The sequence below is a fragment of the Manis javanica genome, chromosome 6 (genome assembly GCF_040802235.1).
Source record: "Manis javanica isolate MJ-LG chromosome 6, MJ_LKY, whole genome shotgun sequence".
In the NCBI taxonomy this organism is placed as follows: domain Eukaryota; kingdom Metazoa; phylum Chordata; class Mammalia; order Pholidota; family Manidae; genus Manis; species Manis javanica.
Window position 1 is genome coordinate 43,265,635 of NC_133161.1, and position 25,819 is coordinate 43,291,453.

A 25,819-nucleotide genomic window follows, 5' to 3' on the forward strand; every position below is an offset into this window, starting at 1 on the left:
CTAGGAATTTACTCTAAGAACACAGCAATCAAGTTTGAGAAAGACAGAAGCACCCCTATGTTTATCGCAGTACTATTTACAATAGCCAAGAATTGGAAGCAACCTAAATGCCCATCGGTAGATGAATGGATAAAGAAGATGTGGTATATATACACAATGGAATACTACTCAGCCGTAAGAAGTGGAAAAATCCAACCATTTGCAGCAACATGGATGGAGCTGGAGAGTATTATGCTCAGTGAAATAAACCAAGCGGAGAAAGAGAAATACCAAATGATTTCACTCATCTGTGGAGTATAGGAACAAAGGAAAAACTGAAGGAACAAAACAGCAGTGGAATTACAGAACCCAAAAATGGACTAACAGGTACCAAAGGGAAAGGAACTGGGGAGGATGGGTGGGCAGGGAGGGATAAAGGGGGGGAGAAGAAGAAGGGGGGTATTAAGATTAGAATGCATGGGGGGGAGGGAGAAAGGGGAGGGTGGGCTGCACAACACAGAGAGGACAAGTAGTGACTCTACAACATTTTGCTAAGCTGATAGACAGTAATCGTAATGTGGTTGTTAGGGGGGACCTGATATAGGGGAGAGCATAGTAAACATAGTATTCTTCATGTAGGTATAGATTAAAAATTAAAAAAAGAAAAAAAAAAGAAAGAAAGAAAGAAAGAAAAGGGGGATTACTCCTTGATAGGATAAAACTATTGCTAAATCAAAGATCAACGCATGCTTTAAATATCCTTAATGTTGATCACTTAAAGGGTGTCAGGTGATCAGCTATGGAGGTACTCTTTTCTGATAATATTCCTTTCTCTTAATAAAAAAAAAAAAAAAAGCAGTCCCTGTCTGCTGACCTCCAATGAGTTCTGCACAGTGGTATAGAGGGCATGTCAAAGTGTGGGCAAAGGGTCTGTTTGTTTCTATGCAGAAGATCAAGGCCTAGCTTGGATACCCAGAAAATGAACTAAGATATGATATGAGGAGGAGCTTCCGGCATCAGCACTCTCTGGAGGACTCGTGCCGGGGGATGATCATCAAAAAGCCTCCACAGGGATCCGGGCGATGCTGCGGTTGTGGCTGCGTCCACCCCACCGTTTCCTGGACTTGCCATAGGAATGAGGAGGGAGATGTCTAGGCTGGCATGTGCATACAGTGAGACAACGAATTTGACCGGATCTGTACTGATGGAACTCAGCCAGGAGTTGGGAGGGGTGCAAGTTGTAGCACTCCAAAATCTTATGACTATAGACTATCTACGGTTAAAAGAACATATGGGATGTGAACAGATCCCAGAAATGGGCTGCTTTAATTTGTGTGATTTTTCTCCGACTGTTCAAGTACAGTTGGACAATATCTATCATATCATAGACAAATTTTCAGAAATGCCTAGGGTGCCTAATGGTTTTCTTGGCTTCACTGGAGATGGATGGTAATTATAGATTTGCTTTGTTTATGTCACCATATTCCTATTATGTTAATATGTGTGTGCAAGTTAGTTAGTAGTTTAAAACCTATGCATACTTAAGGTACTCTACAAGAAGATATGTCAAAGAAATAATCAATCCTCCCATGTTTTCTTCGATATGCTACCTCTATAGCTTTTCTTCTTCCTTCCTAATTACAACCCTTAAATAGAATTCGTGCCTCATATCGAATTTACCGAGTATCATAATTCCTCCAGGTGATAAAGATACCTCGAGACAAGTGCTGGGCATAGAAGCCACAGGGCATAAATCTGCAAAGAAGTAAAAAGCTAACCTTTTCCAAAAAATATGGCTTCTCTCTCACTTACCAACTTTACATTTCTCTGTATGGCCCCGGAAGATGACTGGTTAGCCAGAGATGGGTAAGATTCCTTAAAGGAGGCACAACCTAAGACAGGCACAGTCACAGGGGTGCTATCAGGTGAGAAATTGGGGATCAACAGAGGTGAGGCTCAGAACCTCATCCCCCCTACTTTGAGAGAAATCTTCTGCATCCATGGATGTTTTGCTGCCCTTGTCTAGCTTGGATTAATACTTAGTCCATAGGCACACACCTGATCATCTACATTTGCCTTCTTACAGCACTAAACTATGTTTTCTACCTTTATCTTGCATCTACCTACCACTTCAGCATTTTATTAAAAATAAAAATAATAATAATAATAAAGGGAGAAATGTGGGATCAACATATAAATCAAGTATAAAAATCAAATGAATATTCATATTTGACCTGATTGTTTTAGTTCATAATGCGTGATCAAAACTGAAAGTTTCTGTGATGAATGCCCTTGTACTCTTCATCATGTAAGAATTTATTCACTATGTAAGAATTCGTTCACCACATAAGGACTTGCTTGTTATGCTTCAGAAGATTGGAGACTGACGAGAATTAGGCTTGAGATGGATTAATGATTGTACAATGAGCATTGACCCCCCCTATACTGAATTTTATTGTTGTTAACAACCATTTGATCAATAAATATGAGAGATGCCCTCTCAAAAAATAAAAAATAAAAAAATAACTGGTGCCTAAAAAAGTACTGATTTACTTGGTTGATAGTTATAGATTATTCACTCTATAATCTGACCCTTGGTAGAGACAAGATCTATCCTAAGGGATTATTTATTTAATAAATCTGTTATATTTAATAGTACAATGTTGATTTAAGTTTTGAGAATTATCTTTATGAATGTTAAATTAATTGATTAGCTGTATTCCACATTGTTACAGTCCTTTAACTTTGTGAAAATGATTATAAAATAGACTTTTTAGGGAGTGCCGTTGCTAGTAATTGATTTCAAAATGTATAGTTCCATCACACTCCTGAACATCTTGGCAACAATAGTTAATGTTTTTCAGGAATTTGTATTTCACCTTGATTGGCCATCTGTTCTTGGTTGTACAACTTTTGTGGCTAAAAGGATGGCTTACTGGTTTATTGGATTTATAGACTGTACTACCAAACTCAGTTTGATCTATGCATAAGGCAAAGCATGATCATTTCTTCAATTTTTGCACCTTTCTATTGTTCTTGCTATGTTGTGACTTTTTCATGCCACCATTTTGTTAGAAAATATTTTAAGCATTTGCTTGGAAAAAGTACTATCATACCTAAGAAGCCAAGTGTATTCATGCCCAGTCAATTACTACGTAATCTTCATGGGGCATACCCTCCTCTGTTTGTTTAGAAAAGCTCTGGATTAGTAACTCATAGCATTTGTCATTTACCACCCAACAAGTTTTCTCCTACTTCTGTTGGGTCCAGATCTTGGCCTTTGTAATTCTAGTGCTGCCTCCTTGGGCTGTGTCATGAGGCAGCTGAGAGCATCAACTTGTCTTCAACAGAAGCAGCAGAAGCCAGTGTTGTGGAGTGCCTTTCACATGTGTGCTGTGAAATATATACCCATGAGGAAATTGAGATTCAGCTTTTCAACACTGAGTATGATGTTAGCTGTGGGTTCATCATATAAGGCCTTTCTTATGTTGAGGTATATTTCCTCTTTACCCAGTTTGTTGAGTTTCATCATGAATGGATGTTGAATTTTGTCAAATGCTTTTTCTGCATGTACTGAGATGTTCACATGGTTTTTATCCTTCCTTTTGTTAATGTGGTGTATCATGTTGATTGGTTTGCTAATATTGAACCATCCTTGCATTCCTGAAATAAATCCCACTTGATCGTAGTGAATGATCCTTTCAGTGTATTTTTCAGTTTGCTTTGCTGATATTTTGTTGAGTAGGTACAACAGTGTTGAATCCCTCACATTTCCTAGTTTCTGGAGTCAAGACACAATTTTAAATCAACTGCAGTGTCCAGGTTTCCTCAGTAAAGTGTTCCTTGTAGATGAACAAACTGGGATGTTTGGTTGTTCTGTTGCTTTTTTATATTCTTATTTTTGTTTATGACCTCTTAGGCATTCATGATTAAAAGCCAAATACACAAGCTTTATTTAATAGCTAGTAGTATGTCAATACTTAAAAATGAACATGAGCATTTGGTGCTGATTTTCCAGATTTGGAATCCAGAGGCCTTTTCCCACAGTTCTGGCAGAGTGATGGGAAGTGAAGGTGAATTGGGAACCTCGGCTTGACCTGTGTCCTCGGGATCCTGGGGGTCCGAGAACTCTGTGGTGAAAGGGAAATACATTCCCACACAATCATTTCTGTTCTTAGTCTAGCAGCATTCTTTTTTTTTTTTTTTTTTTGAGAGGGCATCTCTCATATTTATTGATCAAATAGTCTAGCAGCATTCTTTATTGAATGCTGCCTATCATCCAGATGCCACACAGGGGTCCTGCACCCTGCATGCAGGGAGGTCCGTCAGGGAAAAGGGTGGTCAGAGAGCTGAGGAGCAGACCGCTCACTCTGCGGGTAGGACTGGCTGCGAGGATCTCCAGTTGGGAGCTGCGGGGAAATGGGACAGGGAGCCTCTAGGACAGATCACCTTCACCACCTTCCCCTGCAACTGGCCCTTCCATCCTGCTTTGCCCCTCCCTGTGCTGTCCCAGCCATGCTAGAACAGGCCCCTCAACCCTCCCTCATGAGCTTCTTCAGTGCTGAGTAAGTGGTGGGTCTGCTAGGTAAATAATCTGGCAACTGTAATGACTGTTTGGTGGCAAAATTATCTCACAGGTCTTCTTACCGCACATTTTCACTGCAATCTCTTGCTTTCCCTCTTCACAAAAGTAAAAGAATTGTGTTACGACACCAAGTGAGCTATTATTTCAGTGAATTTAAGGTCTAGGTCTCAGCATCACTTCATGTGATCTCTGACTGTCAGGCATATTTGATGGACTGTTTTAGATGCAATGTAGTTTTACGTTTCTCCTAAAAATATCCATTTTTCTTTGGCCTGCAGTTGCTTTCGCTCATTAAAATGTGTTATGTGTTATTTCATGTGTTAATAAAATGTGTTGGTTTCCTATGAACATGGTTGGTGACAGGCTTTTTTTTCCTTTCTAGCTATGAAAAACCTCCTCCTGGGCTTATCAAGGTCAGTGTGAATTTGTAGTTTCAGTTATTCTCTTAAGATGTTTGACTCAGTAAGTTGTGAAAACAGTCACATTGGGTTTTGAACCTCCCTTTAGGATAACCCTGTTTCTTCCCTGCAGATGCCAGTGGGTTCCTACACTTTGGGCTTTATCACAGCTTGTGCCTTTGTGCAAATGTTATCAGCCACATGTCTGTTCCCTCAGAGACGGTGGCAGACCCACAGGCATTGTCAGCAGCTCCCCTTCTCCCTCTCTCTCTCATGGCTGCATCTTCCCAAAGCTCCGCTGCCCCGTGTTCCTTCCCTGACACACCCACTGCTGGTTTGTTGCATGTCATCGGCTCAGAGAACAGCAGACTGAGGAGACTTGAAGTGCATCCAGTCCCACCTCCCCTGGTGTGGGCAGCCCTCCAGCAGGCCGGCCCCACCGCAGTGACCTTCTGCGAAGCCAGACATAGAGAATTAAAGGCCAGAGCAGGCCTCTCTATTTGTAACTTTTAATGAAGAAAGATTTTCAGAAAACAATCTTCCATTATAAATTCAATATTCATGGAAACTTTGAAAAAATCATAAAGTAAAAAAATAGCACCTTAATTGTATAATGCAGTACTAAGTGGTAAAAATACATTTCATAAGTACCGCATGTGTGAGACTATAAAACATAACATTGGCTTTCAAGATATAAAAATCCATTTTAACTTAAAATGTTGTTTTTTTCTAGGAAACCTGACTTGTTTAATTCTATACTTTGCCTCATTCCACAAAGCTTTTAAGTTAGCAGAGACTTTCTTTGACCTTAGAATCTAATTTTTATGATCTAGAATCAGAATTTGTAGCTCAGAAATCACTGCTGCATGAACAACACTAGTAACATTTCTCTAAGAACAGCTACATCATTTCTCTGATATGGTTCTTCTGATTTATTTGTTTAGTCTGATTTATTTATTATTTATTTATTTATTAGGCCAGGTCTAATTTGTCTTTTTTTCCAGTTCCTCAGAGAGTTATCAGGGATGACACTGGGATCTCCTGCCCATGAGAAAGCTGGGAATGCTGTGTCCTCAAGCAGGTGGGAGAGAATTCCAGGGCTTCTTTTTAACCATATGGTTTATATGTTGTTTGCTGTTTTAGGAAGATGAGACTAAGCCAGAAGACTGTATACCAGATGTGCCAGGCAATGAACATGCCAGGGAGTTTCTGGCTCATGCACCAACTAAAGGCCTTTGGATGCCACTGGGGAAGGAAGTCAAAGTTATGCAGTGTGAGTATGGAAGAGTTTCAGGTAACTGGTAACACTCGCTGGCACACCCAAGTTACATACCACAATTTACACACCGTGCTTCTTTCTTTAATTAATTTGTTCACCACAGCCCTACTAAGTCATGATGACCTCTGTTTTGTAGATAAGGAAGCCAACTTCATGTGTCAGTGAGTAGTCTAAGGTAAGAGGTAGAGCAGAGCTTTGATCCAGGGCTTCTGACTAGATGTGCAGCAGTCTGGGCTTGCCAGTAATATTCCTGTAACAAAAAGGATATTCCAAAAAATAACTTAAACCTTTGTATTTTATCACCAAGACTATAGCATTATTTCTATATGAAATCACCATTCAGATCACAAATTATATATGGCATGTAGAATTCTAATTTATTGCAAAATTCAACTCTGTAGAATATTCTGTACTAACAATTACAGAGGCCATCTTAAAAAAAGAAAAAGGACATTTCATGATTGAAATGCCATAGGACAAGGGATGCATCGGAGGGCAGTTCCTTTGGGTCTTATCTTAGTCAGTCACCCTCCATCAGAGGTGTTAAAGTTGTATCCATAACCACAAAGGAGCCACAGGCCTCAGAGGTGGGTCTGGAGCAGGTAAGGTTCTGTGTGTACACTGTGTGCCCCACCAGTGCAGCAATACCTTCATCCAACATAAGATGGCATTTGAAGAAAGGGTACTGCTGCCTTTTAAAGACATTTGTTTGTACAAAGATACTTCCTTCACAATGGGACTTCCCACTCTCTTTTTCTCCCTTCCCATTTGAAGCTCTTTCAGTTAGTCATTTTGATGTTTATCTTCATGTGTTTAAAGATCACGCTTGTATTATATTGATTTTTCAGGTGTAGGCATTGTCTGTTGAAACTGCATAAGGAAAGATGAGAATTTAGCTCTCTCCTTCTCTCACCACATACATATACCCTTACCAAATCTTATCTTCCCAAGAATAGTTTTTTCATCCTTTTTGTTAGATAAATCTTTGGTATTTATTTTATTAGGATTATATTCAGAGCTGAGACTTATAGTAAACTGATTACTTTTCCTTTCATGCATCCTGAATAACAATCTCTTTTCCCCTGGAATTAACAGTTGTCTTGTTTTATGTATGTGTGGGTATGTTTCTTCTTCTTCTTCTTGTTTTTGGTTTCCATGTACTGATTTCTTATTCACCCCCAGATTGTTCCCAAGCTTAATCTTCAGACCTTCAAATGCTTGAAGTATTCTATCAGTTTCATCTTTCTAATAATGGTTGCTCCATGCTTATCATCCAGGGATCTGCCCTCACTATATGTCATCAATTGAATTTGTGTCCCCCTCAAATTCATATGTTAAGGCCTTAACGCCTAATGTAATGGCATTAGGAGATGGGGCCTTTGGGAGGTAATTAGGACTAGATTAAGTAATGAGGGTTGCTGTCATGATGTAATTAGTTTCTTTTAAGAAGAGATAGCAGAGAGCTTGCTCTCTCACTCCACTGTGTGAGGACATACCATGTGAGTACCTAGTTGTGTGTCAGCTTAGAAGAAACATCAGAATCAACCATGCTGGCACCCACATATTAGACCCCCCAGATAAGCAATCAAAATTAACCGTGCTGGCACTGTGAGAAAATGAATTTCTGTTGTTTCAACTACCTAGTTTATATTTTGTTATGGGATCCCAAGCTGACTAAGAAATCATCATTCTGCACTTTCCCTAAGCTTCTTTCCTGTGTTGGATATCCAGTTTTTTTCTGTGTTAAGTCATTATCTTTGTTACTATATTCTCTTGTTATATGTGGGGTGATTTCTCCTGCACCTTCCTTTGAAATGGGTTTATAGGAGATAAATTTTTCAAGAACTTACTTTTCTGGAAACATCTTTTTTTTTTTTTTTACAGTTTTTTAATTTGCCAGGGTATGGAATGGTAGCTTAAAAATCACTTTCCTTGAGATTATCTTATATATTGAAAACCCTAAAGACTGTACAAAAACTATTGGGTGTAATAAATGAGTTTGGCAAAGTGGCAGGTACAATATCAACACAGAAAGTAGTTGCATTTCTATACACTGAAAATGAACATCTGAAAAGGAAATTACAAAAACAATTCCATTAACAGTAGCTTCAAAGAGAATAAAATGCTTAGGAATTAACCAAGGAAATGGAAGACTTATACAGTGAAAACTATAAAACATTGCCAAAACAAATTAAAGCCAAAATAAATAAATGGAAACAATCTCTTGTTCAGTGTGGAAGACTTAAGATTGTTAAGATGCCACTACAGTATGGGAGAATATATTTGTTAATGACATATCTGACGAGGGGTTAACATCCAAAATGTGTAAAGAACTGACATGCTTCAACAACCAAAAAGGAAATAACCCCATTAAAAAAATGGGTGGAGGATATGAACAGACAATTCTCCAAAGAAGTTCAGATGGCCATCAGGCACATGAAAAGATGCTCCCATCACTAATTATCAGGGAAATGCAAATTAAAACCATAATGAGGTACCACCTCACACCAGTTAGGATGGCCAGTATTGAAAAGTCTTAAGAACAAACGCTGGCGATAATGCAGAGAAAGGAGAACACTCCTACACTGCTGGGGAATGTAAGTTAGTTCAACCATTGTGGAAAGCAATATGGAGTTTCCTCAAAAAACTAAAAATAGAAATACCAATTTACCTGGGAATTCCACTCCTAGGAATTTACCCAAAGAATATAATTTCTCAGATTCAAAAAGACATATGCATGCCTATGTTTATTGCAGCACTGTTTACAATAGCCAAGATATGGAAGCAACCTTAAGTGTCCATCAGTAGATGAATGGATAAAAAAGATGTAGTACATATACACACTGTAATACTATTTAGCCATAAGAAAGAAACAAATCCTACCACTTGCAACAACATGGATGGATCTGGAGGATATTATGCTCAGTGAAATAAGCAAGGCGGAGAAAGACAAGTACCAAATGATTTCCCTCATTTGTGGAGTGTAACAACGAAGCAAAACTGAGGGAATAAAACAGCAACAGACTCAGAGACTCCAAGAAGGGACTAGTGGTTAGCAAAGGGGAGGAGTCAGGGAGGGTGATGGGCAGGGAGGGAGAGGGGATTCAGGAATATTATGATTGGCACACATGGTGGGGGGGATTATAGGGGAAGACAGTGTAGCACAGAGAAGGCAGATAGTGACTCCCTGGCATCTTACTATACTGATGGGCAGTGACTGCAGTGGGGTATGGGGGGAACACAATAATACGGGTGAATGTAGTAACCACATTGTTTTTTCATGTGAAACCTTCATAAGAGTATATATCAATAATACCTTAATAAAAAAAAATTGTTAAGATGCCAATGCTACTCAGTTATCTCCAGACTCAATACAATTACTATGAAAATCCCAAAGACATTTTTTTCAGAAATAGAAAATCCCATCCTAAAATTCATATGGAATCTCAAGGGCCCTGAGTAGCCCAAAGAGTCTTAAAAAAGAAGAACAAAGCTGGAGTATTCATACTTCCTGATTTAAAACTTACCACACAGCTACAGTAATCAAAACAATGTGGTACTGGCAAAAAGACTGATGTATAGGCCAAGAAATAAAGCCTCACTTATATGGTCAAATTATCTTTGACAAGAGTGTGAAGGCCATTAAATGGGGGAAAAGACTCTTTTCAACAAATTGTGCTGGTAAAACTGGATATACATATCCACAAGAATGAAATTGGACCCTTATCTAATGCCATACATAAAAATTAACTCAAGTGGATCAAAGACTTAAATGTTAACACCTAAAGTTATAAACCTCTTAGAAGAAAACATAGGGCAAAGCTGCACAAAATCAGATATGGCTGTGATTTCTTGGATAAAACATCAAAGGCACAGGCAACAAGAAAAAACAGACAAATTGACTTCATGAAAAATTAAACATTTTTTGAATAAATGACATTATCAACAGCATAAAAAGGCAATCTACAGAATGGGAGAAAATATTTTCATATTATGTATCTGATAAGGAATTATATCCAGAATATATAGAGAACTCCTGAAATTCAACAACAAAGAAACAACCTAATTAAAATTTGGCAAAGGACTTGAACATTTTTCCAAAGAAGATATACAGATGGCCATTAAGCCCATGAAAAGATACTTAACATTACTAATCATTAGGAAAATGCAGATCAAAATGACAATGAGATACCACCTCATACCCATTAGGATGGCTGTTAACAAAAAAAAGTGTTGGCAAGGATGTGGAAAATTGAAATGTTTGTGTACTGCTGGTGGGAATGTAAAACGGGATGCAAAAAGCTGTGGAAGAGAAGGATTAAAGATGTTGAATAGGAAGGCAAGACAGAAATCTTCTCCCCAAAACACATAAAATAGGAAAATACAGCAAATGCAATTAGACTGAAAATGACCTGAAAGCTGCAGAACAGACCCCTTATACCCAAGGAGGAAGAGAGGACCACACAGAAAAGGGTGAGGTGTCAAAGCCAAGATCAAGAGAGACCCAAGAACTCCCCTGGCCCCAGTCAACAGGGAGGAGAAAGAGGAATGGACTGGGGAGGGGGTAGGAGCCCAGGAGCACTGCACACCTGGCCCTGGAGATCTGCAGGAGCATGAGCCTATATTGCAGTGGGTACTCGTGATTATCAGGGCTGGACACCAGGGGCAGGTGGGACACTCTGGGAGGCTGAGACTCCAGCCAGTGTGGAGGACAGGCATGTTCTGCCAGTCCTGAGACCCAAAGCAGAGGTGACACTTGGAAAGACTTGTCAGTAGTTGGAGGGGTATCAGAGGGGATGAGGGTTGGATGGAATTCTGTCCTCAGGAGAAAGGGCAGGTGGAGGATATCTCCCCAGCCTTCCTTGACCCAACAGATTGGGAACCCCAGATGCTCCATTCCCCTTGCTGGCAACACAGCCCTGAGGCTCCTTTCTGTGCACACTCCTGATAGACAACCTGCTTGGCCCTGCACTAGCATCAGACTTGCTGCATGGCAGGCAAAGGGAGACTCTCTCAGCTTGCTTGGCTCCATTTCAGCCCAACTGGAGAGGAGCCTGGAGGAGCCAGCCCCAACAGCTCCTACCTCCATGCAGGTGTCCAACCCTGGTTCTGTGCTTCTGGCTGGGGCACGTTGGTCTGCCCACTCCATTAATCCTGCAGCCCCACCATTGCTACAGGCCAGTCAGAGGATGGCTCTGCCCACAGCAAGCTCAACAGAGATTCCTGAGCTGATCACAAAAGCAGCAGCTCAAGCAAACTGTCCCTTCAGGCTTAGACAACTGAGCCAGACACAAAGCAGCCCCACCCATGACATGCCAACAGCTGGGGCCCCCGCAAAATAGAACCAGGCACTAGAGAATAAAGTATCTCGAGCTTCTGGGCATCATAGCACATCTTCATAAAGCTATTACTCTTTAGACCAGAAAGCATAGCAGAGATATCTAATACAAAGGGAAAAATGCAGAATTTCTGAAAAAATGAGCAGGCAAAGAAATTTGATCGAAATAAAACTACAAAAAATAACCCCAGAGAGAGGGCTACATGAAAAAGAGATCCCCAATCTTCTTGATAAAGATTCAAAATAAAAGCCATAAACATTCTCACAGATTATAGAAAAGTAATCAAGACCTCAGGGAGGACTTCAACAAAGATAGAAAACCTGAGAAAGAGCCACTTATAGCTGAACAATACAGTATCTGAAATGAAACATACAATGGAGGAATTTAAAAGTAGATTAGATCATAAAAGTGAAATAGAAATTAGAGCTATGAAAACAAAGAAGCTGAGTAGTAGAAAAAAGGATCTCTAGAAATCAAAGAATGATAAGAGCTGTGTGACCAATCCAAGTGAAACAATATTTGCATAATACAGTCACCAGAAGGAGAAGAGAATGACAAAGGGATAGAAAGTCTATTTAAGGAGATAATTGTTGAAAACATCCCCAGTCAGGAGAAGGAAACAGATACTCAGGTCATGGAAGTGCAGAGCTCCCCTAACAAAAGGAACCCCAGGAACACAACACCAAGGCACATAATAACTAAAATGGCAAAGATCAAGAATAAGGAGAGAGTTGAAAGCCTCCAGAGAGAGAGAAAAAAAGATTACTTATAAGGGAAATCCCATCAGGCTATCAGACTTCTCAACAGAAACTCTTAAAGCCAGAAGGGAGTGGCATGATATATTTAATGTCCTGAAACAGAAGAACCTCCAACCAAGAATCCTCTGCCAAGGCAAGATTATTTAAATTTGAAGCAGGTACTTAACAATTCCCAGATAAACAAAAGTTGAAGGGATTTGCCACCACTAAACCAGTTTTACATGATATGTTAAAGGAATTGCTATAGATGGAAATGACCCTAAGGCTAAATACGTTTCACCAGTGAAAAAAAATAACCCAGTAAAGATAGTAGACAAACTAATTACCAAGAAAGGACAAAATTAAAATGAAACAAAAGAAAAATCAACTATACACAAAATCAGTCAAGGGGGATACACAAAAAGTGCAGATTAATACATTCAATAAAAATGTGGAGGAGAAAGAAGAAAGATAAAAAAGTACCTTTAGATTGTGTTTGAAATAGAGTAATCAGTAATTTAATATAGACAATTATATAGTAAGGAAGCTATCCTTGAACTGTTGGTAACCACAAAACTAAAGCCTACAATAAAGACACACACACAAATTTAAAAAAGAAAGAAATCCAATTACAACACTAAGCAAAACCATCAATAACAAGAGTATAAGAGAGGGAGAAATGAAGAGAGAGGAGATATAAACAGCTAGAAAACAATTAATAAAATGGCAATAAGTACATATCTACCAATAGTCACCTTAAATATAAATGGACTGAATGCACCAATCAAAAGGCATAGAGTAGCAGAATGGATAAGGAAACTTCTATGTGCTGTGGATGGATCTATAAGATCCATCTATATGCTGCCTGCAGGAGATTCACTTCAGACTCAAAAACATACACAGTGAAGGGATGAAAAAAAGATATTCCATGCAAATGATAGGGAGAAAAAATAAGGAGTAGCAGTACTTCTATCAGACAAAATTGATTTCAAAACAAAGTAATTAACAGGAGACAAAGAAGAACATTACATAATGATAAAGGGATCAATCCAACAAGAGGATATAACCATTATATATATATGCATCCAACATAGGAGCATGTAAATATATAAAACACACACTAACAGAATTAAAGGAGAAAAATAGATTGCAAGACATTCATTTTAGGAGACTTTAACACCACTCATATCAATAGATCAACCAGCTAGACAATAAATAAGATCCAGACAGCTTCAACAAATTCTACCAAACACTTAAAGAAGAGCAATTACTCATCCTTCTTAAAGTATTCCAAGAAGTAGAAGAGGAAATACTTCCAAACTCATTCTATGCGGCCAGCACCACTCTAATACTAAAACCAGAAAAAGATACCATACAAAAAAATTACAGACCTATATCCCTGATGAACATAGATGCAAAAATCCTTAACAAAATACTAGCAAACTGAATCCAAAAATATATCAAACCACAAGATCATCTATTAAGACTAAGTGGGATTTATTCCAGGGATGCAAGTATGGTACTATATTCATAAATCCATCAATATCATACACCACATTAACAAAAAGAAGGATAAAAACCACATGATATCTCAGTAAACATGATTACCTCAAGGAAGAAGAACTATCCCAAATAAACCATCTAAAATCACAATTTAAGAAACTGGAAAAAGAAGAAATGAAATTTGAAGTTAGAAGAAGGAGAGACATTATAAAGATCAGAACAGAAGTAAGATAGAGGAGAAGACAATAGAAAAATATCAATGAAACCAGGAAATGAAGGATGCTGAAAAAGTATTTGACAAAACTTAACATCCATTCATGATAAAAACTCTTAATAAAAAGGGTATAAAGGGTACATACCTCAACATAATAACAGCCATATAGGACAAGCCCATAGCCAACATCATACTTAATAGTGTAAAGCTGAAAGCTTTTCCTCTAAGATCAGAACAAGACAAGGATGCCCACTCTCACCACTTTTATTCAGCATAGTACTGGAAGTCCTAGCCACAGCAATCAGACAACACAAAGAGATAAAAGGCATCCACATTGGAAAGGAAGAAGCTAAACTCTGACTATTTGTAGATAACATGATTTTATACATAGAAAACCTGAAGAATCCACCAGAAAACTACAAGAACAACTGAATTCAGCAAAATTTCAGGGTACAAAATTAATAAATCCACTGCATTCCTATGTAATAATAATGAGCTAGCAGAAAGAGAAATCAGGAAAACAACTCCATATACAATTGCATCAAAAAGAGTAAAATACCTGGGAATAAACCTAACCAAGGAGGTGAAAGACCTATACTCTGAAAACTATAAGATGTTCATAAGAGAAATTAAAGAAGACACCAAAAAATGGAAAGAAATCCCATATTCATGGATAGGAATAATTAATATTGGCAAAATGGCCATCCTGCCTAAAGCAAACTACAGATTTACTGCAATCCCTATCAAAATACCAACAACATTCTTCAATGAAGTAAAACAGATAGTTCTAAAATTCATATGGAACCACACACACACACACACACACACACAAAAAAAAAAAACCGAATGCCAAAGCAATCCTCAGAAAGAACAACAAAGCTGGGGGCTATTATGCTCCCTGACTTCAAACTCTACTACAAAGCTATAGTAAGCAAAACACTTTGGTACTGGCACAAGAACAGACCCATAGATAAGTGGAACAGAATAGAGAGCCCATATATAAACCCACATATATATGGTCAATTCATATGTGATATAAAAGCCATGAACATACCATGGGGACAAGTCCTCTTCAACAACTGGTATTGGCAAAACTGGTCAGCTACATGTAAGATAATGAAACTTGATTATTGTCTAACTGCATACACAAACATAAACTTGAGATGGATCAAAGACCTGAATGTAAGTCATGAAACCATAAAACTGTTGGAACATATTAAAAAATCTCTTGGATATAAGGATGGGCTAATTTTGCTAGACACATCTCCTCGGGCAAGGGAAACAAAGTCAAAAATGAACAAATGGGACTACATCAAACTTAAAAGCCTTCTGTACAGCAAAGGACACCATCAGCAGAAAAAGGCATCATACAGTATGGGACAATGTATTTGTAAATGACTCATCTGATAAGGGGTTAATACCCAAAATATATAAAGAACTCATATGCCTCAACACCCAAAATCAAATAATGAGATAAAAAAATGGGCAGAGGACCTTTACAGACACTTCTCCAAAGAAGAAATATGAATGGCCAACAGGCACATGGAAAGATGCTCCACATCACTAATCATGAGGGAAATGCAAATTAAAACCACAATGAGATAGCAACTCACACCATTTAGAATAACCACTATCCAAAAAAACAAGAAACAAATGCTGGCAAGGCTGTGGAGAAATGGGAACCCTTCTATACTGCTATGACTGCATATTTGTGGAACTGCTGTGGAAAGCAGTATGGAGGTTCCTCAAAAAAGTAAAAATAGAAATACCATTTGATCCAGTAATTCCACTCCTAGGAATTTACCCAAAGAAAACAAAATCCCTGATTCATAAAGATGTATGCACACCTATGTTTATTGCTGTACTGTTTGCAATAACCAAGATATGGAAGCAACCTAAGTGTCTATCAATAGATGACTGGATAAAGAAGATGTGGTACATATATGCAATGGAATATTATTTAGCCATAAAAATAAAAATGCCTCTAGAGGATATTATGCACAGTAAAATAAGCCAGATGGAGAAAGACAAATAACATACGACTTCACTTATTTGTGGAATATTAAAGCAAAGCAAAACAGAAGGAACAAAACAGCATTAGATTCATAGACACTGAGAAGTGACGAGTGGTTACCAAGGAGGATGGGAGTAGGTAGGAGCAGGGGCGAGGGGAAGGGGACTGTTGAACCACTGTGATGTACATTTGATTTAAAAAATTAAAAAGCTATGGAAAGCAGTATTTTGTTTCCTAAAAATTTTTTTAAATTACTACATGATCCAGAAATTCCATTTTTGGTATATACCCCCAAAAATTGAAAACAGGATCTTGAAGAGATGTTTGTACACTCATGTTCATAGCAGCATTATTCATAAAAGCTAAAACATGCAAGCAACTCAAGTGTCCATTGATGAATAAGTGGATAAGCAAAATGGAATATTATCCAACCTTATAAAAGAAGGAAGTTCTGACACATGCTACAACATGGAATGTTGAGGGCATTGTGCTCAGTGAAATAAACCAGCTCACAAAATGACAGAAAGTTTATGATTTCATTTACTACTTAGGGTATTCAAAATCATAGGAAAGAAAGTAGAATGGGAGCTGCCTATTCGCTGGGTTGGGGGTAGGGTGGGGAATGAGGCATTTTTGTTCAGTGAGTATAGAGTTTTCAAGTTTTACCAGGTGAAAAGAGTTATGGAGATGGATGATTGTATTGGTAAATTTTATGTGTATTTTACAACAACAAAAAATTTTTAAATCAGTTTTCTTCAGAATTCTGAAAGTATTACTCTGTTGCCTTGTTGTTTCTAGAATTGCTGTTGAGAAGTCCAAAGTGATGACAACTCCCTATTTTATGACATCCTGTTTTTTTGTTTTGCTTATTGTTAGTCTTTCCTTTCTGGAAGCTTATAGGATCTTTTCCTGTCTTCTGAAATTTCACAATGGTGTGTCTTGGTATGTGTCTATGTTCAGCCATTGTACAAGGTAACTGGTGAGCCTTTTCAATCTGGAATTGCATCTCAGTTCTGAGATTTTTTAATTTCCCCTCTATGTTTGCAGTTCAGTCATTCAGAGTGTTGACCTCCTGCACTAACTTTCTAACTTTATTTTTATCTCATGTCTGTTGTTTTCCTTTTTAGAATATATTTTCATCTTTATTTTTCAATTATTCTGTTTTTCATTTGTTGTTTTTAAAAGCTCTTCTTTGTTCTCTGTAGTTTTTATGGTATGCTGTTGTGTTGTTGACAATTATATTTTCTTGTCTCTCTAAGGATATATATTTTTCAGAATCTCTTCTCCCTGGGAGCTTTCTGTTATGTTTTCTGTCGGTTTAATTTGGCCTCTGTCTTTCACTGAAGAGGATTTCAGGTGTCTGGTAATCTATTTCCCTGTTATGTCAGTTATATATTACTGTGTAAAAAATTATACCAACATTTAGAAACTTAAAACAAATATTTAATATCTTACAAATTCTGTGGGTCAGGAATTCTCAGGACAGCTTAGCTGGGTGGCTGTGTCTTTGGATTTGTAATGAGATTGCAGTCAAGATGTCAGCCCAGGCTTGGCTGGGAGTATAGGATCCACTTCAAAAAAGGATCATTCACAAGGATCATCATGTCTGGTAAGTTGATGATGGTTTTAGTGATGAGCCCTACCTAGCCACGTAGGTCTGTCTATAATGCTGTTTGCATATTCTCCAGCCTGTCAGCTGGTTTCCCCCAGAGCCAGTGATCCATGACACGGGAAGGAAGAACATCTTTTATGACCTAACTTTTGAAGTAACACTTCATCATTTCTCCAGTATTCTAGTTACACCAATTATTTTTTTCAGGGTAGCAAGAACTACATGAGGGCATGCTTTCTAGGAGTCGGGTTATTGGGCCATCTTGGAGACTGGCTACCACAGCTATTCTTGTTCATAAATAGGAGATAAAAAGTTGATTGTAAGTTCTAAGTATGTGAGTAGGGCTTTTTGGATTTCACTGTTGGGTGATCTTTCTAGTCCAATCAATTGGGGGACCTCTGAAGTCAATAACCATAGGTTTTTCTTTGTGTGGGTTATATTTTCCTAGAGAAGAAGGCTCCTCCTTGGAGAGTGAAGGCGGTGCTGTTAGTGTTGTGGGAGCTGATTTGATGAAAAAGGCAGGGAAATCTTGCCATCTGCTTTTTATTCATTCATGTAATCCTCTATATTTACTGTGTCTCCTTGCCTTCAAATGTATCTCATGTTTCTTTGGCCAGAGACTCTATGCTTCATCTTTTCTAGACAATAAACTTCCTTCTACATTGCCAGGGAGAGTTGCCCTTGGACTTATTACCAGTCCTCCTTATTTTAGCTCCTCCTTCAAACTATTTCCAGAGCTATCTGGTGCTGCCAATTCCTGAGCTTTTTGTAGGTTCTGCAAGAACAAATTGAATTGATTCTCAGTTCTCTCCTCTGGTGCCATAAAATTTGAGTTTTCTGGGTTGCTCTTCGTTTAGTATTAATTTATCTACATTACAACATCCAGTGTTTTTTTGGTTTTTTTTGTTTCTTAGGACTTTTACCTGTCTTTTGAGTTTGTGGCTTTTTGAAAAGAGATTTACTATAGTTTATGTATCATGAAATCCACCTAGTTCAAGTGTACAATACAGTGATCTTTATTAACTACTATGTGCAAACCATTACCATAAGGAAATTTTAGAACATTTTATCTGCCCATTAGGATCTTCATGACTGTTTCTGATCCCCATTTTCTACAACAGACCACCTTAATCTATTACCTTTATCAATTTGGCTTTTCTGGATATATCATGTAAATAGATTCATTCAGTTTGTGGTTCCTTGTATTTGATTTCTTTCTTTAATGCTTGTTTTCAATTAACTAACTAATTTTTCTTTTCTTGGGCTCCACTATTGTTTGGTCCTTTTTGAGGCATAATTGACATAATAATATTGTATTCATTTCAAGTGTACAGAGTAATGATTCAGTATTTATATATATTGTGAAATGATCACTACAAGAAGTGTAGTTAACATCTGTCACCATATAGGTCATACAATTTTTTAAGATCTACTCTCTTAGCAACTTTTAAATAAGCAGTACACTATTATTAACTATAGTCATCATGCTATACATTACATTGCCATGGCTTCTGTGCTTTTAGAATTGGATTTTAATGAAGAAAAATTTCAATATTAGCTACTGATTCTTCATCTTCATTAAATGAAACTGTATTATCTTATAGATATTTCCTTTTTTCTTTATTTTAGGTTGGCGTTGTAAACGGTATGGTCATTGAACAGGCGACAAAGAATGCCCTTTTTTAATCAAAGGCAACCAAAAGCTAGAACAGTTCAGAGTAGTAAAACCCCGCCATGTCAATTTACATTCATTAGAGGTAGTGAATACCAATGAGTCAGGTAATAATCAGTGAAATGGAAGTTCACATGAAAACATGCCCAGGAGCCTTTGGGCCAAAATATATGGTATTAGCTACATCTTTGTTAAATTACTTTTGCATGACATATTAGTTCTTTAACAAAAAACTAACTTCTTATTATAGTGCTATTTGCTTATATCTTGGTAATAGTGGTTCTTTTTCTGAAGCAGATGTTTATTCAATCACTTTAAGATAGCATGTTTCATAACTAAAGTCAGGTTTTTAGTTTCCCAGTCTTTATCTAAGATTAGATGCCTTTAAATCATAAGCTAGGAATGTGTATATAAATTATGTGCTCTTTAGATGACAGTAAAATAGATCATTTCCTCACTTTAACAGTCACTCCTAGAAGTGTTTATTTACAATTCAGTAACTGCTTCTGCCAAGTGAAACAGGCTGCTGTCTGCATATACTGAGGTTATCCACGTATATCAAACCATGGTCAATAGACATTCTCTAGAGTTGTTAAGACATTTAAAGTACTGTTTTCATTTTAATAATTAGAAATAACTTATGTGGGATCAATCATTCCACTTCTAGATGGAATGTCAATTTTTAGATACTATAGAACAGGTGAAAAAGCTGAAAAACTTTAAACCTACTAATTTTTTTTGACTCAGAAATGTAAGAATTTAAGGATATAAGAAAACATCAATATACGTATAACTGTTTTTGTATGTATAAGGATAGGTTTCATAATTATGATTGAAAAAATGGAAACTAAAGAAAAATCAACTTAATAGTCTAACATATCAACAACTTTCTGTATCAGAAATTAGTCATTAGTAGTGTTTTATAAGAATGCAATGCGATGGGAAAATGTTAACCCACACAAAGAAAAACCTATGGTTATTGACTTCAGAGGTCCCCCCAATTGATTGGACTAGAAAGATCACCCAACGTTTTTGAAAACGTAAGTGGAAAGCAGAATTGTATATACTATATGATTATAATTCTTCCTAGTTTATGAATAATGATTGAAAGAAACCAAAATGTTAATAGTAATTATCCCCAGATAGTGCAGTAATATATATATTTTTTAATTTTTGGTAACATCTAAAATTTCTATGGTAAACATTTATTCTTTTTATAAATTGAGATAATTCACATACCATAACATTTCCCCTATATATATTCTTATTTTTAAGTAATTCAAGTCATTTAAAATTATATACAATTCCATTATACTTCCAAACTTTGGGGTACTTAACATATATTCTGTGTATCTGTAAATGTTTCATTCTTATGTATCATTGTAATTCACTTGGTCATTTATCCACATAGAACAGAGAATTAGCTCTATTTTTCTACCTTGAATAGTATTGAATGATTGTGCCATGGTTGATTTTGTTACAAAGAATATTTAAATTACATGTATTTTTCTAATTGGAAAATCCTTTTCATAGCCTCAGTGAGTTTGCAGTGATGATCTTTAGGTGACTCTTAGGAAGGATTTGGGCATGTTGAACAAAAAAAATACCAAACAGGGAAAAAAACTGGTTTTAGTAATATAGGAATTTAATTTTTAAATAACAGTCCACGAAGCCTAATCCAACCTTAACCTTTTCTCACCCTCAAGGCACATGAAGATCCCATGTATGACATCATACAAGAGAATAAAAGACATGAAAAGGATGTAAGGTGAGATTGTCCTGATAACAATACCCTCATAAGGTTTTAAATTATATTAAGTTGAAAACAATCATTCCAGTATTAGAGGAACAGGTTATTAAATGTGGTACTTTAATTAATTATGAAATATTTGTAGAGCAGAGGTAATCACTGAAAAGACCAGTGGCAGGAATGAACAGGCTAGCCTTGTTCTACTTGGGGTAGCTTAAAGCAGTGGGCTTGGCCCAGCCTGCTCACACCACTGACAATTGTTGGCAGTCCGCATTTTGGTGTCTTCTACTACTAAACAATTGATTCTCTTTTGTATGAGTTAGTTTATCTTCTCCAATGTCTTTAAGGATCTGAGCTATTATTAAAAATTATTCTGAAATATGAATAAAGATAGGGTGAAAAAATGGGGTTTTTCTCAAACTGGTGGTATTGAGTTATAATTGTTGAGGAGGTAGATTATCTACTATGAACTTGAGGGGGGATATGATTCAGGAAAGTATGCATCTGTTAGAAGTTAAAACTAAGGAATTACCATTTGCAACAACATGGATGTAGCTAGAGGATATTATGCTCAGTGAAATAAGCCAGGTGGAGAAAGACAAATACCAAATGATTTCACTCATATGTGTAGTATAAGAACAAAGAAAAACTGAAGGAACAAAACAGCAGCAGAATCACAGAACCCAAGAATGGACTGACAGTTACCAAAGGGAAAGGGACTGGGGAGAATGGGAAGGAAGGGGAGGAAAAGGGCGGGGAAAAAGAAAGAGGGTATTAAGATTAGCATGTATAATGTGGGCTGGTGGGGGGGGCACGGGGAGGGCTTTGCAACACAGAGAAGACAAGTAGTGATTCTACAACATCTTACTACGCTGATGGACAGTGACTGATGGGGTTTGTGGGGGGAGACTTGGTGAAGGGGGGACCCTAGTAAACAGAATGTTCTTCATGTAAAAAAAACAAAACAAAACTGTAAGGATTGCAGAAATACACAAACATTTAGCACAATGAAAAGAGCACAAAATGGCTTGTACCCTGGTTACAGTCATGTAAAGTGGGCGTGGATGTGGACAAGAATCAGGGAAACATGCACAAGTAAAAACAAGTATTGTCTTCAAGAAGGTGGTTATTCGTGGCATTTTTTACCTTCACTACTGCTTTTATATATTTTTATCTGGAATTTTTTTTCATTTAAATATGATTCTTTGGTCATTCTCACATGTTTAGGATACAACAGTTAAAACAGTTACTGGAGGATTCTACCTCAGATGAAGATGCGAGCAGCTCCAGTTCCTCAGAATGCAAAGAGAAACTTAAAAAGAAGAAGAAAGAAAAGCAAAAGAAAAGGAAGAAAGAAAAGAAAAAGAAGAAAAAACGGAAGCATAAGTCTTGTAAGTCAAATGAGAGTTCAGACTCAGACTGGTAGGACTTGACTTGTGTGGCATTCTCATCTCAGCAATCAAACACTGTGGCCAAAGAGCAGAGGCATGGGGGTCGGAGAAGAAAAGGAGGGACGCGCTGAGGACCTTTGGTGTTGGCCTGTGAGCTCTCACGTCTTCCAGCACAGATGTGACCCACAGGGGAGGGAGGGATCCTCCCAGGTGCCGGCTGTGCACAGGGGCTGATTTCAGGCAGGAGCGCCTTCGTCAGTGTCCTCCTCCCTGCTCATCTGCGGCTTGTGATTTCTTTGGAACAGCGCTGCCAAGGGTGGCTGGACAAAGGGAGTCTCTGGGGAGTTCCAGGCGCTGCCACAGCCATCACCCTCCTGACAGGCGGCTTGACTTCACTCCCAGACTTCAGCTTGGCCTTTTCTCTGTGGTTGAAGGTAATAAAAGCTCCTTATTTAAAAACGTTCATTTATTTTTTAATCATAATGTACTTACATGGTCCAAATTTAAAAGGCGTATGAGGTTTAATCATGAAAAACATTCCTCCTATCTCCTCTGCCCTCAGCTATTGTTCCCTTCCCCAGTAGTAACATTACCAGTTACTCGTGAACTCATCCAGAAATATCTTATATATCACAAGCAAATGTTTTTTCTCTTCTTAACACAAATGCTAGCATACTTTACATATGTATCTGCAGTTTTTTTCATTTTTTAACTCAACAGTATAAAGCTTGCTGGGCCTTGCTGCACACAGAAGGCCTGTGTTCAAAAACCCCTGGCATGATTGGTTGGGTTTTTGGGCGGGCGTGTGCTAGCCTGTAATAATGAAAAATCATGTACTTAACTTGCTTATTAGATCTTACTTCTATTGCCCCATGATCATTACTGTTCCCAGAAGCATTCAGAAAAATTAAGGAGTCAGGTACCCATGTCCAAAATACATCCTCATCCTGTTGGCTAAGCACAGCCCACCTGAGAACTTCCAGCTTTGAATGTGCTGCAGCTGATGCATCTCAGCAGGTCTGGGTACCTGCAGCTCAAAAGTATCTTTTTTTTACAGCAGCTTTAGGTTCACAGAAGCAAGCACAAAGAACAGAAGTTTCCTATATATCCTCTCCCTCCTCCTTACCATCCTATCAACACAATGGCACACTTGTTAAAACTGATACCCTACCTGGCCCTGGTTCCCAGTGGTTTCTACTCCAGTAAGTTGTGACTTTACATCTTCCTTTCTCTCCAGTTTTTGAGTCAGCAGGTTGCCCTGGGACAATTCTCCAACAGAGAAAAGATTTGATCATTTTTTAGTTTGTTCAGCTTGTTAGGGCAGAGTGAAAACTTTTAACCTCCTTACATATGACACCAGGAATTGAAGTCAGTTGGTATTGTCTTAAGCCACTACATTTGTGGTAATTATCCACTGTCCATGTCTGGAAGCTTCCTGTGGGCTGAGGCCATCCATCTTCTTTCCTGTTGGATTCTCACCTAACACAGTGAGTCACACATAGTGGTGTTCAATGCAATTTATTAAAAGTATGGTTACATTTTCCTGTTGGAACATGATTTGAAAGTTATAGAGGATGCTATATTGTGTCACTTTATATCTGGCTCCTAACCCCAAACCCTGACTTCAAGACTTAAGTATTTATTTCCTCAGCTGCTGGGATGGTTAACAGCTGACAGCTTGCAACTATCTTCCCCTTTCCAGAGATTGTTCTTGAAGAGAGCTGTATGATCCAGTCATGCCTCCTTCCTAGGGGCATCCTGCATCACAGTAACTGGTCAGTGCAGAGGTATAAAGTGTGGCCTCTTGTCCCAACTGAGACAGCTTTGTAGGGCCATTGCAGCTCAGGAACTGTCAGTGGGATTGGTTAAGGTCTTTTGTGTGACTGCATCACACCCAAGCTTCTCCCTGTGCTTAATCATGCTTTGTTTGCCCCCCTTGAAATGTTACTTCCCAAAGCACTCCCTGTTAAATTTTTCATACACAGGTCATCTCAGAGCCTGGTCCTAAGAAACTCAAAACTGTTAACGGGTACATTAGCCACTTGGGAAAATGAAAGGGTGTGTTGTCAAGAATTACCCTTCCTTTTGGACTCCATTTTCCAAATGTATGCTTGACTTGTTATGTAGCCTTTAGGATAAAGGTGAGACTTTGGAAATTACTACAAAACAGTAATGTATTCACTGGTATCCTTTTTGTTTCCCCTATCTTCCCCATCTGCTAGGCTCCAACATGTTCCTACTAGCCAGAGCACCCCACTTATAGTTGATTTAAGTACCTTAACACTTCAAACTCCCATTTCACGAGTGTCAAAAAAGCAATCAGATTCAACTCATACTAACACACTATAAGTCACTCTCTCTAACCCTCTCTTAGGAATGTATAGGTGGACAAATCAGACCGTTGGAACTTCTGGCAGGGAGTAAGTCAAAGCTATGGCATGCCTTGGTTCTATTAAAAAACAAGTGAGTTGGGTCATCTGAAATCAAGACATCACTAATCTTCAGTTACTCCAGCCAAGCATTCCTAACTGAGCCTTCCCGCTTTAGTGTTCTGCTGGTGTTGGAATGAAGGAGTGAACGATGACCACAAGGCCAAATCTGTTAATCTAATGGACACTAAGCCATTCTTTGTGCCCAAATCTATAGTCTCCCAGGGCAATAATGCACTGGATACTGCAATCCACGGCCCCGAGGAATATGTGGTCTATTTGAGAAGGGTACATTGCAAGTCTCATGTTATGTCAAGAAATGGTCTATGCAAGTGAAAACACAGGTGATACTACAACACATAAAAGTCACCCTTGGGTGGGGATAGGAGCTAATGATGTTTTCCTGGAGTACATAAATCACATGTTTAAGTAGCAGTTAGGCAAAGTCATAGACATTCTTATAAAGACCAGCTTTGGAAACTCCCATCCTTTGCTTGCCTTTTTGCATCTGCATCTTATCTGTAAAAAGCAATACCACTTTTTACCTAATCTCAGTCCATTTGACAGTTACTTAATTACTATAATTAAAATTAAAAATTTAAGACATTTTCATCACACAGTAACTAGAGGCAACACTGAGTACACCCATTCATTTTTATCAAAATACCCTCCATATTCTCACCCAGACAGCTCTTCACATGGGCACCTTTATCCTCATCCACATCTGTGCTCTTCTGTTAGCCTTCGAACTGCCTTCACTCTCACTCAGACATTCTGACACCAAGTCATACTCAGCCTGTATCATTTATTGGGATATTTGTTCCACAAATTGAAAATGCAGTTGTAGGTTTGAGCATAAAGACTGTTTCCCTAGGTCACCTTTGTTTCTAAGAGGGTACAATGGTTAGAACAGGATA

General features: G+C 38.0%; 1 protein-coding gene across 1 annotated transcript in view; it reads left to right on the forward strand.

Moving 5' to 3' along the window:
- LOC118966945 (uncharacterized) overlaps window positions 1–22,933 on the forward strand; it is a 31,801-nt gene extending 8,868 nt beyond the window's left edge. The window contains exons 3-7 of the mRNA XM_073239995.1: window positions 4,947–4,977; window positions 6,106–6,235; window positions 19,290–19,305; window positions 21,039–21,100; window positions 22,310–22,933. Of these exons, the coding sequence (XP_073096096.1) occupies window positions 4,947–4,977; window positions 6,106–6,235; window positions 19,290–19,305; window positions 21,039–21,099 (238 nt within the window). The 3' untranslated portion in view covers window position 21,100; window positions 22,310–22,933. The remainder of the gene's footprint in view (window positions 1–4,946; window positions 4,978–6,105; window positions 6,236–19,289; window positions 19,306–21,038; window positions 21,101–22,309) is intronic.
- The last annotated feature ends 2,886 nt before the right edge of the window (window positions 22,934–25,819 follow it).